General features: G+C 42.3%; 1 protein-coding gene across 7 annotated transcripts in view; it reads right to left on the bottom strand.

The window, feature by feature from the left end:
* Positions 1 to 290: 290 nt before the first annotated feature.
* LOC310922120 (highly divergent homeobox-like) overlaps positions 291 to 14,693 on the bottom strand; it is a 60,248-nt gene continuing 45,845 nt past the window's right edge. For 6 of the 7 annotated variants that reach the window (XM_083882505.1, XM_083882504.1, XM_083882501.1 and 3 more), the window contains 4 exons: positions 11,348 to 11,427; positions 9,701 to 9,784; positions 7,064 to 7,186; positions 291 to 6,852 (listed from right to left, as the gene is read on the bottom strand). In XM_083882505.1, coding sequence (XP_083738631.1) covers positions 6,727 to 6,852; positions 7,064 to 7,186; positions 9,701 to 9,784; positions 11,348 to 11,427 — 413 coding nt within the window. In that variant the 3' untranslated portion in view covers positions 291 to 6,726. Of the gene's footprint in view, positions 6,853 to 7,063; positions 7,187 to 9,700; positions 9,785 to 11,347; positions 11,630 to 14,693 lie in introns of those variants that run through there. The other variant, XM_083882506.1, reaches the window with a different exon arrangement.

Raw genomic sequence — 14,693 nt, forward strand, 5'->3', positions numbered from 1 at the left:
TGAACTGAGCTGGGTAAGTGCTGGGTGTGCAGTGCCTCCATTGGACACAAATCCCGTTTTGGGAACGGACATTTCACTGTTCCTGGGACAGAGGGCTCCAAGTTCTGTATAAAATTCTAATTCTGAAAAGCCACTCCATAAATAATAAATTAATTTATATGGTGGGAACTGAAGAATTAGGGCTGAGCCCTAGCGTGGATTTAATTCTTGTTGCTCTGAACAGGACTGAACATTTACAAGGCCATAATAAAGACAGAAACGGAGAAGTTCATATAGGAAAAGGAGTTAGTTCACCTTTATTTCATTTCTCCATAGTCCCAAACTTGACAGATGTAGAAAAATATCCTTGAGTCAGTAGACAAATTTACCAATGTTAAATAGCCCTTTTCTCTGACCATCTGGGCCACCCTAAATACATTTGTACAAGCATCACTTCAAGGAGTTTCAATAAAAGGTTCTAAACTATAAACAATAAACTACAGAGGAAAAACTTGAGCTACCAAAGCATGCAGATGAAGGGATCTTCCAAAACTTAAAAAAAAAAAAAAAAAAAAAAAAAAAAAAAAGAAAGCAAACCAGCCTTGAGATGCATTTGGAGGAGAAAACAAATTAGGACAATTTGAGGAAAAAATAATTAATCAAGAGAAGTCAAAGCAAACTCTGTAAAGGATCGGTGGATAAGTTAAAATATCTATGGTGCAACTTTTCACCAAAAAAAATTAAGGCGAAGACCAACGTTTTATATAAAAATAGCTGAGCAGGCTTCTAGAGCAGGAAATCAGCATTTCCAATGATGACTGTTAATACAAGATTATAAATACCATTTATATACACAGAAAACCAACTCAATTGAAATGTCTGGACTGTTTCTCCAGGCATCTGGAACTCAAAATGCCCAGATCAGGTGTCCTGGACCATAATGGAGGTACTTCAGTTGAAGGTTTGTAGTAGTTTCTTTGCTACACGTACTGATACAAATCATAAAAATGCAATATAAATAGTGATTTTCACACAGAAACTCAGGAATATGCTCAGGTTACAAAGCTTAAGGAATTGGCCCAGAAGGAAATGATAAAATATTTAAAATCATCAATTATCCTGTTTTGTAGGTGAAGGAAAACATCCAAGTTATACAATAATATTTAAACTTTCAGGTTTTTTAAAAAAAATGAAACTGATTCCTACAGTGAAAATAAAGCAGGAATTATCATGGCAGAAGATTAATTATCTCTTCAGAAATACAGCAGTTTGTTTATTTGCCAAGATCACTTAGAAATATCATTATTATGGGCATTTTCATAAATTTCCAAGCCTAAAAGTTACCAGTAGCAAGGACATAAACAATAAACCATATTTGTATGGATGTATTTGACTAATTTTCAGAACTATGCAATTGATATGCAGCAAGACACAAAAATAAGAGCAAATGAAATATATTTGAGAAGAATTCCATTAACATTTCAAGTTAAAATACCTTTGTAGAGCTACTGTGATCAAGTTCAGTGTATCTGCACATTGTAAATCTGCATCTGTGTGTTCGCGCACACTCAGTAATTCCAGAAATAACTCCAGAAATGATAAAATTCCTACTGGAGAAGACAATTTTCCCACAGCACAACTCAGTGGATTTGCCAATGACTTTTCGAAGTGTATTTCACAAAATCTGCAGATAAAGCAGAAGCTCTTGTTTTCCACAGCACAGAAACCTTTTAGTTTATTGAAATTTCCTTGACTAAAACCCAGAACCTTCATTTCTGCCTCCTTGTGCCTCATTCCTTCAATCCCCCTCATGCATCCCACCACCCTTCCCCTGTACTCCAGGGAGAGAAATGCAGAGGAGGAAATTCAAGGAACTCTTTTCTGATGAAACTTGAATACAAATGTGGTCTAAATCTACATTTGACCACAGTTTGTTATTGACCCATTTTCATTTAACACTTCAAAATTCTTTCCACAAGGTCTCTATAAAGTTATGACAAAAAATAGGGAAACAACTAAAACAAAAATCTCCAGAGGTATTTCTGAACAGTGATGTCTCAGAAAGTGTAAAATCCTTTTCCTTGCAGTGCTGACATCACTGACTGCTCTCTCAGATTAAGTCATCTGATGCACTGAACAATGTTATAACAATCATTAATACTAGAATTAAGGATAATACCCATTTCTCACAGTAACTGCACCAAAAGCAGCACAGCCACCCCACCATCCTTCAGCTTTAACAGAAACATTTTCTCCCATTAACATATCCTAAGCTTTTCTCCCTAATATCCCATTATTTCCTTCTCCACGGATGGTGATGAAGACAAATACAGAAAAATAGCACTAAAATAAAAACAAAGTGATGGCTCACACTCAGCAAAAACCAAGCACAAACTGAAGGATGCGTGTTGGGAATGATTTATTGCCTATAAAAGGTTAAAAAAAATTCCTAAATTCACATTTTCTGTGTGGGTTTAAGGGGTATCACGTTTCAGAGGTAGTGTTGTGTAAAATGTAAAACAGAGCTGGAAAAGAGTTATTGACTTAGTTCAATAACATGGGAAACTGTTCCCAGAGCCAAACCACTGACCTGAACTGTTTTCCTTCCAGGAAGATCCTTGAACACCTCCTTCAGCCAAGAGGATTTGCTCCTTTGTGGGAAAAGAACCTCCACAAGGCCAAGTCTCTGCCCTGTTTCTATTGCCTTCTGACCAAAGCAGCTGCTGTTTTTCAGAGCAATAAATACTCAGACTAAACTCCTGTTCTTCCATGGAAAACACCCATTCTGTAGTGCTGCTTTGACTATTTTTTTTCCCCCAAAACTTTTCAGATTTCACATTTGGTCAATGTGGTAAAATGTTCTTGATTAAAGAAATCAACCACCCCAATCCAGCTTGAGTTCTCTGGCAGCCAGGTGGAGTTTCCTCACTGACCACCCCTAACTTTGCTCAGGCACCTCATTTGGGGCAGAAAAGGCAGTCTGGCCAAGTTCCAGCCCTTCAGCCCCTGGTCTGGGGGAGCTGGGCAGGGGTTGGAGGTTGGACATCAAGCTTTGGGCTGGAACAAGTTATTAATTGTTCCTGTGTCAGGAATTCTGTTCTATTCCCTTCATGCCCATTCCTGTCCCTCCTCACACCAGCAGCACCCTGAGACCAGAGACCAGCAGTGGGTCTGTCTGGAATGAGGAGGGGAAGGTCAGTGCTGTGCAGGAGTTTGTGTTCAGTGTCAGGGATACAGCAGTACGAGATAACCCAAAGGGGAGGGCAGACCCATTTGAAGCAGGGATTCCCATTCCCAAGCCAGGATATCCATGATGCTGCTGGTTTGTTCCATCACTTCACCTGTCTGAGCCCAGCAGCAGACAGAGCTTCTCCCCTTGGAGAACAGACTCTCTAAAGCTGCTGCCCAGTTCAAGGTGAGGACAGAACCAGGACATTCCTTTCCTCACTCACAGGGCTGCAAGGTCCCCAACTCCTCATTTCACACTTTTTATTGCCTAGGTGAAAAGAAATACTTGGAGAGATTAAAGTGGAGAGCTGCCTCCAGAGCCAGGCACTCCAGAAAACTCGTAAGGTTCACCTGCTCAGGTACCTGTAAACCTGCCCCAAATTCACCTCCTGGAGTATTTATTGTTTTATTGGAGTATTTCCTGTTACTGTTACTCCTGTCAGACCTGTGGATGTGACTGAAGCATCACCTGCAGGGAGAGGAAAGGAGGCAGAGCTCCAGGAAACAGGGTTTTAACCATGAGCAAACCTTCCAGCACCAAAAACAGCTCCCCAGGGAGAGCCCATCCTGCCTCTGGATAAAGTTTGTTCTGGGCTACTTTCCCACCTGGGTTTCTTCAGAAAGACATCACTGATGTTCCCATGGATGCTTTAGGAAAGAACAATGCCAGGGAAGTCAGCATTCATGGACAAAGTAAATGAGAGACTTTATAGAATGGTCAAATATTGATACATGGCCACAGAAAGGTGATAAAACCACCAACTCGTGGCCCTCCTGCTGCAGTGATAATTCACATTAGAGTCACTCACTGGAACAGAAAGAGGGCTGATTTCTGTCACCCTGAAAAGCACCGGATGAGCTTTATCTCCTATACAAGGTTATGAAATGATGAACCGTAACGCAGGTATTTGTTACCATCCTACAGACAAGGGAAACATCCTGAACCCAAACCCACCCCAGAGCCACCTCCACTGCTCTCCACCAACATTTAACCACCACCAATGATAACAGTCATTAGATTTTTGTTGGAAATACACACTGATACTGAAAAAAGCCCAGCCAAGGAGCTGTGGAGCATCTTCCTCCCCAGATTTTGTTATTCAGGGACAGAATTTATACTCTTTTTTCCTGACTATCCTGTAGTGTTGCCAAGTGTCCCAGGCTGTTTTGTCTCCCCATAGGAGAAAGGACCACAGAACATTCCCCAGGGATGGGGTGAGCCTTGACTGCAGCTCATCTCAGCTGCACATCCAAGAGGATTTCAGCTTCCTGGAGAACAGGGACTGACATAATTGCTTGTATCTAGCAAACAGTTCATTCAAAATTCACTCATTCAATTTGTTTGGATATGAAATATCAGCAAGACAGCAAAATAGGAATCATCAATGGAAGTTTTTCTTGCAGGAAAGCAGATGATTTAATTGACCATGAAATTGAGAACTCCTGTTAAGAGTATCTTGTCCTCTGTCATGGGAATTCAAGTGGAAGAAGTGAGAAAACAGGGTCCAAATAGTGGCAAATCCCAGCACTACTTTTTTTAATTTCACAGAAAACAAGAGCTTTCATTGTCAGTGGCACAAATTTCCTGTCTAAAGGGAATAGCAATAGAAACCATTGTTGGCCTGGCATAGAAAACTCTTTATAAATGAGTTTTTCAGAGCGAGCAGAATTCCAACTCAGCTCTATCCTCCCTGTGAAGGACAGTATTGTGAGCTCTGCTCACAAACCTCCATTTCCACTCCAAGTTTTAATGCCTCAACTCACACACAGGCCCAGCAGCTTGGATCTCTGGGCTTTGTCTGTGGAAGGATAGCTCTGTTGGGAACTTACAGAATTGTACAGGAGGAAAACTGTGAGGCTTTTGGTTTTTCAGAACACCTTTTTAAAACTGTTCCTGCCCTTTCTGCAGCTGGTATTTAACAGTATTGCTAAAAGCTCCTTGTGCCCAAGGAGAGGAGAGACTAAAATCCTGAAAGAACAGAGCTCACTACTGATACTAAACAAAAAGAACTGTACAAGTGATTAGGGAGGGACTGATCAGACTGAGAAAACCCTAAAACATGAGTTTAATCTCAGTATTAAAGAAAAAATAGGTGTTATTTCCCCAATGCTCTGGATTTTCTGAGCTACACCTTGGACCTCCCACTGAAATTAAGGGAATTACTGCATGAACCAGGATTCCCCAGAGCCAATTATTATTTGGCATAAAATGGGAAGGCTTTTTACCAGACTGAAGTATCTGTGTGAAAAATGTTTGCTGAGGGATATCTAGGTTGGAATTGGAGCATCAATGCCATGGGCAGGCACCTGCAGCATCCCACAGAGCCATCCTGGAGGAAAAGAGCTCCAGGACTGAGATCTGCCTTGGACTGGTCACCACCCTGTCAACTCAATCACGGCACCACTGCCAAGGCCAGGCATTCCCTGGACACAAACACACCCCACTGAATCCATCTGAACATCTCTGCACATCCATTTCACCACAGGAGTGGAGGGATTCGGTACCAACAGGTCTAGGAAAGAAGAAATTCAGTTCAGCCCCTGCCTGCAATTGAGATTGCAGTTTAGAAATGGCACTTGCCAAAAAATGCACCAGGCAGGGCTTCAAACCAGATCTGCAAAACTCACTTCCCAACACTGGAAAATCTTTCAGGATGCAATGACAGCTGTGGAATTCTGACTAGCTTGGTAAACTGGAGCAAGGTTTGTAGAAAAATATATAACCAAGACTTAAAATAATAAGCAGAACTTTAGCATTCAGGCTTTGACAAATAAAAACTGTGACTACAATCATTAAACTCTAAAGAGTGTAAACATCCAATCTCATTGCTACTGTATTAGGAAGTTGTGTCCTGCAGCTATCAGGGTTCCCATTTCCACCTCATTTCTTCCAACACTTATCACTGCTTCCTTGCATTAATAATTTATTGAGGATAATTCAATTTTTTCATTTAGCCTTTCAAGGCTTTTTCAGCTATTTTGGTGAGAAAAATGGAAGATCTAACAATCTCAAGTCAGAAAATGAAAAACATTTCAGTTTAATTTCAGGTTATCAAGCACAACTCAGAGAAAGCCAATTATTCTATTTGGATCCCCAATTTTTAGTCCACCTACCTGAGTAAAAATGGGGAAAAATATAATAAACAGGCTTGAGGAGCACGTGGAGCTGGAGAATTCATTGTGTGTCACACAACATTTGTTTCTGACTCTTGCATCCCTGCTCAGAAAGACTGCTACAGAGCCAGAGTTGTTCTGGAGAGTCAAAGTTAATCCTACCCAAGGCCAAGCTGCTACCAGTGAACCCTTCTCTCACCCAGTCCTTTGATTTTCCAAACCAAACATTCCCAGTTCCTGGGCAGTGCAAGGCTGTGAGGAGCCACAGCCACCCTCCAGCACAGGCTCCTCCTCCTCGGGCTGGCTCCCTTGGACTGAGAACACTGCAGAGTAAAAGCCTCTCTCTCTCCTGAACCCTGCACGTCCTGTGGGGTTTCTGTTCTGTCTCTTCCAAAAAAAAAGAAATCACAAACTGTCTGAGGCGTTTTTCTCTGACAGGGACGAGAGGCTGAATGAGGTATCATCGGGTTCTGGGGATGTGTGGTTGAAATCCATTTCTTCAAGTTCAGGAGGTAAGTCTGAAAGCAGAGCCTACAAGGGAAAAACATATCTAATATATAGTATATACACTATTAGGTATGTTTTTTATGTCAGCAGTGCTTTAAACAAAGAGTGAAAAAATTAATTGGGTTTTTCAATCATAATTTGAGCTTCTGGAATAAACCCAAGGGAGGGACACAACACAAAACAACAAACATCTTCTGATATTAAACACAGATATTAAACCTGCTCCAGGATTTACCTGCTGCTGTTCCTTATCATCTGATTTAACTGCAAGTATCAAACTCCGGGTAAATGTCTGCAGTTCGAAATATTTCTGTTTGTGGTTCTCCAGCTGACTCTCGATGAACCTGACTTCTTCATTCTGTGGGGAAACCAGAGAGTTCCGGAAATAATCTCAGAACCATGGAATCCTTTAGGTTGGAAAAGCCCTCTAAAATTGAGCCCAACCATTCCCCAACACTGCTAAGCCCACCACTGACCACATCCTCAAAGGTCACATCCACGTCTGTTAAATCCCTACAGGGATGGGGACAGGACAAAGCATTGGAATAAGCACACCCAAACACTCCTGGGTTAAAACTAAATTGTCACTAAAAACTATTTTTAGTGACAGTGACAACCAAAGCCCAGATCTCTTCCTAGAAGTGATCAGGGGGCTGTGAGAAGAGACAGCAAATAAATTCCATTATTGTAGCAGAAGGCTTGACACAAAAAAACGGAAAATGACTTGAAAATTCCTCCAAGCTACCACAAATTAAAAGATAACATCCTCCAGTGCAGCTGGGTTTGATGTGGATCAAGTGTCAGCTCACCAAGTGTAGAAATGCATTTCCCACACCGAGCAGGTGTTTCTATATAAGGGAAAATGTTTCAGCTAACCTAAACATATAAGGAAACCAAACTAGAAAGTTCTGTGCCCTTTTCATTTGTAGTGGCTCAGTGCCAGCACAGAGGCATTGATCGGGCTTTGGAAGTGTACTTCAAAGCCGGTTGCCAATTTCATTTGGCAGAGTGCCAAACAGCCCACCTAAACTATCGAGGACTAAAGAAACAGCACAAAGGAACTCAGACTTTTTAGGGTACCTTAGCAAGGTGTCAGAGGCTTCTCAGACACCTGTGCTCGGCTTTTTCTTTTGTTTCTGTAACGTTTATTATTTTTCATTTATTAAACCTTTTACTTTACAAAGCACATCTGAAGAGCAGTCTTGCTAATTATTTTAAGCCATTCTGAAAGTGCAGGACACCCTCAGAGATTTTATACATTTACACGGGGTTCATAACACTCTGGCCACATGTTAAACTGTATCAACCAAGCTCCTCAGGATCCCTCGGGTTACAGAATAAACAGGAATATCAGAGAGTAACAGAACAGTTTGGAAGGGACCTTAAAGATCATTTAGTTCCAACCTCCACAGAGTGGTTTATGGGGCTGGAATTGGATGCAATATATTACAAAATGAGGAAATATCAATAATTTGCATGCTTTGGCTAAAAAAGCATTTTCCCAATCTATACTTGCAAATCTCTTAATTAAAAATTCAGATTTGATAAGTATTTCCATTTATTCCAAGTATCTCTTCTCTTTCAAACTTATTGGATCAAAATGCTGAACCTGCTGATCAGTGCAGAGCTAAAATTCATTTTCTCTGGTTATTCACCTTTGGAAAAATCATGAAAATCAAACTGTTTATTTAGGTTACAAGATCAAAGGCATTGCTCATTTTTGCAGAAGGGCTCTGCTTAATAGCATCAACTCATGAGAGAATAATGAAAAAAAATGATATTCATGCTCATACTGGCTGGAATTCAGCTTTAGTTGACATGAAAAGCTGTGACTACATGATGTTCTAAAGGTTGGCAACAAACCTTTAAAAATGGTTGTATTTTTGTTGGGTTTTTTCCCAGAAAATCCACCTTTTTTCAGTGAAAGCACTGCTCACCACGCTGTTCCAGGTGATAACAGCTCTGGGAATGAGAGAGGAATATTTGGATTGCAATTCTGAGGCTTTCATTAAAAATCAGCTGAGTTCTTCCTGATGGATACTTAGCAGTTGCCTGTTTAGCTCTGGACTTTTCCCAGCCCAGGAAGAATTCAGATTTAGACAGAAAACTCAGGGAGTAATCAGTGCTGTCAAACAACAACCCTGGCTCTGATGGGCACTGTCACAACAAGCCTCTCACTGTGCTGACAGGTGACATTAAGAGGTCATTCCTTCTCCTGGTTCATTCTCCACTGCCCTTCCCAGGCAAACACTGCTGGAAGGAGGGTTTTTTCTGTTCTGAAGAGATGATCTGTTTATTATTTTGATAACTGATTATTGTCAGGAGAACAGACCTGGTTTCTAAGGGAAAAAATCAGCAATAGAGGTAAAAACTCAAGGAAACATGGAATTGTGGCAACTCCTGGGAGAGCAGCACACACAGCCCTCAGACTTCAGAGGAGACAGGAGCTGGATCCAACTGCTTCTCCTCCCTCCCACAACCACCACTTCCAGGCATGTCCTGGGAATGACTTCTCCTCAGATCCCCCCATTCCAGCAGAGGATTCCAGCTGTTCAGTCCCTTCCAGAGCTGGCAGCACCATGCTGCAGGAAAAGCACTGCAGCACTCCAAGGAACAATTCTGGTGGAGAAAAATCCCTTTATTGGGACACATGGCAGAAGCTGCAGCTCTGTAGAAATGGGGTTTTCCCGCCTCCATTTGAATTGAAACATGGATAAAGTGACTGGAGGTGGGATGAGGGCATGATGTGCACACCAGGAAAACAGCAGAGGAAACTCAGGATCCCAGAAGCCTTTGCTGAATTCCTGACAGATCCACCCCCTGAACTCCCTGGGGATTATCTCACTGTCCCTGACATGGCCCAATCACTCACCTTGTAATCCAAAAGAGAACTCATCTGATCCACTTCGGAATTGCTGATCAGATCACTCTCTTCATCATCTAAAATTTCTATTTTCTGAAATGGAAGCAAACAGTTCATTCCAACGCACAAAGGAGACAAACAAACGAGGATCTGCATCCCAAAGGGGCAGGAAGGGTGCAGGATGAAGGATAAAGAATGAAGGTAAGAGAGCTCTGTGCTGGCTCCTGAGGAGTTCTGAGCTGTGCAGCCCCCATTAGATGGCAATCATGCACCTCAGCCAGGAGATCCAGCAGGAATCCAGTGGAAGCTGCTGCCATGGAGACTCAGGCTGTTTACAGAGGAGAAGCTCCCTGGCCCAGCTTTTTGACTTTAAATTTATCCCCTCATAGCCCCTGCTCTGCTCTGTTGTTGCAAAGGAGGGTCTGGAAATTTGTCCCTCTGGATAAACCACCCATCACAGCAAGTCCTGAGTTACTCCTTGCCCAAAGAAATCAAGGAGTTCTCCTCTGACCTCCCCTGGCTACAGTGCAAGGGAAATGCCCTTAGCTGTAGGGGATGCTGATCCAAAGGACACTTCCAAATGCATAAATATGGTCATTTTCACTTAAATCACAAAAATTTGGGGAGCTTTTTATACTGGGTTTCTAAAGATACCTAAAGCACAGTGTTAAGGCCAAGCCTAACACTGACTAAGACTCAGAAATATGTCCCAAGTTTTTTTATTGTTTTTAATTGTTTTGACAGTTGTGAACATTTATGAACTTGTCCATAATAGGTTAAAGCAATTTTCTATTTTTTAGGATGGTGTTTAACCCAGTGTAGGGAAAGGCCCCCACTGACCCAATCCATGTCCATGGGTCATTCTTGAGGTGTTAATTCAGCTTTTTCCTGCAGCGTGTGGTCACTCCTGCCTGCACACCAGGAATTTCCCTGAAATCAAGGAGGAGAAATCCTTCCAGGGGCATTCCCAGCTCTCCCTGGCAGGACCCACCAAGCTCCCAAGCCTGTGCTGAAGGCAGGGAGGATAAAGCACATTTTGTGTGCTCCAGTGTCTGCCATCCTAGCTGAAGTGACAACAGCTCAGAAATGTCCTAGAGTTCTGCTGCTCCATCAGACCCTCAGTAAAGCTGGGACTCAAATATTATTGATTTCAGACTCAGCTTGAGGAAAGAGTCTCTAAATAACTGCCAAACATTCACATTCCCTTTCTTAGACACACTTTTTAAGATAGAAGGGGAAGGAACAGATTAGAATTTCAAATAGGAAAACCGTATCTCTTATACAAATACAAAGTATTTTAGTCCAATCTTAAGTGCATTTTTAAAAAATTTTGTTACAGTGTTTTCAGAACAAAGTATGAAGAAACTCTTCCCTGGTTTTGTTCTGTTGTTGCATCAAATGACAAAATCTGGGGTTCAGGCAGGTTGGGGAGCTGAGTCTCTTGGACACCATCTCTGAAAACCATTTCTACTGAAGGTTTTAGGGTTTTTTCCTGCCGCGTTTTAGTATTTTTAGCACAGTTTTAAAGTTCAAATAGGAAGGACTTTTAACACACACAACTGAAGTTGTCATCTAGTGAAAAAGACAGGTGCTGGACAACAACCTCAACATTAATTAAGGAGTTATTAATTGGTGGTAAAGGAAAGGTAAACATACCACATTATCAGTGGAAACTGGATTCTGGTCATCATCTTTGTGGCCAATTTCTTCATTTTGAAGAGCTTCATTTGTCTCTTCTGAAGAAATAAATTTGTTTTGTCAGATTTCATTCCAATTTTATGCTGAAGGTCCACTAATGGTGCCTACCACTAAATGTCACAGCTGCTAAATCCAACAGCAAAGTCATGGAATCAATGTCTAATCATAAACAGAATATCTGCCTTATTAAAAAGACATCTTGTCACAAGCATTTCAGGCCAACTTCAAACCAATTGCAACCTGAAACAACAACACAACTCTCAGTTATTCTCTGTATCAAAATCTTTCCATTTTTAGGTTCAGGCTGGAATATTCAAAGGTAATGAAGAGTTTCACAACAGAGGTGTGCAGAAGTTGGGGGTTTTTTAAATTAAAATAAATTCCTGCATGAAAAATCCTGCATTCCCTGAAATTTTGGGGTACATATCTAAATTCCACTTCCCCCTTGCAGACACTGATGGGGTTTGAACCAAAAACTGATCAGATTATGGCAAATGCTTATCCCCAGTGAACCTGAAGTGCTTTTTTATGTATCAACACTTGAAAACAGAGCAGATTTTACCCTGGTATTTCAACCACAAAGGATGAGATGATTCCATTGACCTTAAAGGCCAAGGAGAACACAAAATCCAAAGAAAGGTAAGTCTATTTACCCCTCAAATTGAAGTTTGTTTCTCATATTTACTTGATTTCTGCATATAAAAACATAAATCTATTATACATATTAAATATCAAGAGGAAAAGAGGGAAGGGGCACCAAGGTTCAGGTGATTCCAGGGTCTGTCACCTCCATACAGACACAGGGATAACAGGATTTCCCTGGGATTACCAAAGACAGGGTAATGTTCAGGTCAGACCATACAGAGCCAGCTAATGGTTTTAAACAACTTTTAAGTTAAATATTTCTAAACTGAGCAAATCTGATTGGAAATTGTTTCAAATAGACTTAATCTGCCACCAGACACAGCTCCATAGGACAATTTGTGCCAGGAGCACATGGGATCAAATGGGAGCGCTGGGGAGCAGGGAGCAAGGAAGGGTGAAGGGCACTGGGTGAAGATGCTCCTCAGGGACATTCCAAGGCACCAGGAACTCTGTAACCCTGACAGTCACCCCTTGGATTCAACAGCTGAAGGAAGCACCTCCCTACAGTATTCCCAACTCCTTAAATATTCATCCTCAGCTCATGGAACCCAGCACAGCCCTAATGGCCTCCACTGACACAGTGTGGATTCAATTAACACACAATTTAAAAAGGTGAGGCAATATGAGAGCTTTTATGATCTGTGGAATCTTCCCATTTTGAAGTAGCTGAAATCTGACCTTGCTCTCCTTAGGTTATCTCCTCCCTTGACCCAAACCCTAGACTCCTCCCCTGCAATACCCGATAAAACTCCACCACCCTGCGGCCTCTTTTCATCTTCTCCCTTCCCGGCTCGAGGAGGGGGAGGAATAAAATAGACTCTCGTGCTTAACAAAACAGAGACTTGTTTTGTCTGTTTCCCTGCCGGCAGCTGTACCTCCCTGGACATGATGATCACTGTAGCCATGCAGTGCTACAATGATCCATTTTGCATCACAGCACAGCTATTTTTTTTTTATAATGACACACTGCATTTTTAAAAGCAGAAGCCATCAACTGTCACTCTAATTAGGTGACCAAAAATTGCTTTTGTCTGTCTTTCAGAGTGTTTTTTTCCTGTTGTGGTTTTGGTTTTTTAATAAATTAGGACCAAAACTTACAGTTCTCAAACATTAGAACAATTCCCTATTTGTGATTGAACATTAATCACTAGTATTGGGGGAAATATTTTCCAGGAAGTTCAAAACTGGCTGAGCTGCAGCAGTGAAACCTCCTCCTTTGAACTGGAGAAATGAACATGAATAATTGTTGTGGGAGAACAAAGGAATGAAAAGTGGAATTCCTGGATGCTTTGGAAATCCTGTCCTTTCCTTGCACTTCCTTAGGCTTTGACACTAATAATGCACCCAAGTGTTCAGCCTCACCTTGCCTAATGAAAGCCTTGCTCAACAAACATGGAGTTATTCCTCACTTGAACTACAGACACTTCAGGCTCTTCCCTGTCACCATTTTCTCTCAAGCACATCTGACTTAAATCAGCTCCTTCCACACTTCAGGCAAATCAAGGACTCAGATCCCTCATCTCACTTGGCTTTCAGTCACTTGACCCATTTCTTTATCATCTTATTCCCTCTACAGTTGAAAATGACAAAGCTCTCCCAAACTCATTCCCAGCCGCTCTCCATTCTTCTGGCTCTTCCCTTTAAATTGTTCTGAGGAAATGACAGGATCAAGCCTGGCACACTGAGCTGCAGCAGCAGCAGGCCTGAGGTCAGACTTTTTTAGCTTGGAGAGCAAAGGCTCCATTGATCTCCTCTAAGCAGAAGCACTGGGAGCAATTAGTGAGTGGAGGATGTGCCAGGATCATGGACAGGAGGGGCAGGGAGACATTGATCCCATGTGCTCCTGGGAGGGAAAAGGGAATTAAGTTGAAGGCACTTCTCACTCCAGATGCTGCAGTTTACTGAAGACACCCCCCTGTGTGTGCAGTTCCGAGGCTTCTGAGCATGTCCCCTGCTCCTGGCTTTGATCTGCTGGTTGTGTTTGCCTGTCAGACAGAACAGCAGGAGGCCTGGGCAGCTCCTTGTTCCAGCCTGAGCTGAGGGGTTCCCTGCCAGGAGAACTGGGAATGCACAGTTCCAGCAGCTCTGCTCAGTCCCAGCAGCAGCTCCAGCCCCACCAGTGTCTGGCTGGTGGCTCAGGATCACAGGGATGGAACCACAGAATCACAGCATGGCTTGGGATGGGAGGGACCTTAAAGTTCATCCTGTTCCATCCCCTGCCATGGCAGGGACACCTTCCACTATCCCAGAGTGCTCCAAGCCCTGTCCAACCTGGCCTTGGACACTTCCAGGGATAGGGTGTCAAATGGAATGGCCATTCCAGCTGGCTGGGAAGAACTGAGCAGTTGGCAGAGAGCATTTTTAAAATCTGGCTTCCTTGGGAAGTGAGGCTTCCCCACCTGTACTGGCTGCCCAGCTCTCACTTGCACCAGAAAAACTGATTTCATTTCAGATGAATCTGGCAGAAACAGGGTTCTTGTGATCAAAGGTTTCTCCAATCTTTGTGTAACAAACCCAACAAAACTCAGAGACACAGAGGTAGAAGAAAGAGACCAAACAGTACCTTCAGCCCAGGCCGGGTGGAGCAGTTGTGACTGTCAGACATTTTTGAATGTGTACAATAGAATCCAAAGCATGCACACTGCACAAAATTGAAAAT

This window comes from Zosterops lateralis, assembly GCF_965231275.1.
Source record: "Zosterops lateralis genome assembly, chromosome: W".
NCBI lineage: Eukaryota > Metazoa > Chordata > Aves > Passeriformes > Zosteropidae > Zosterops > Zosterops lateralis.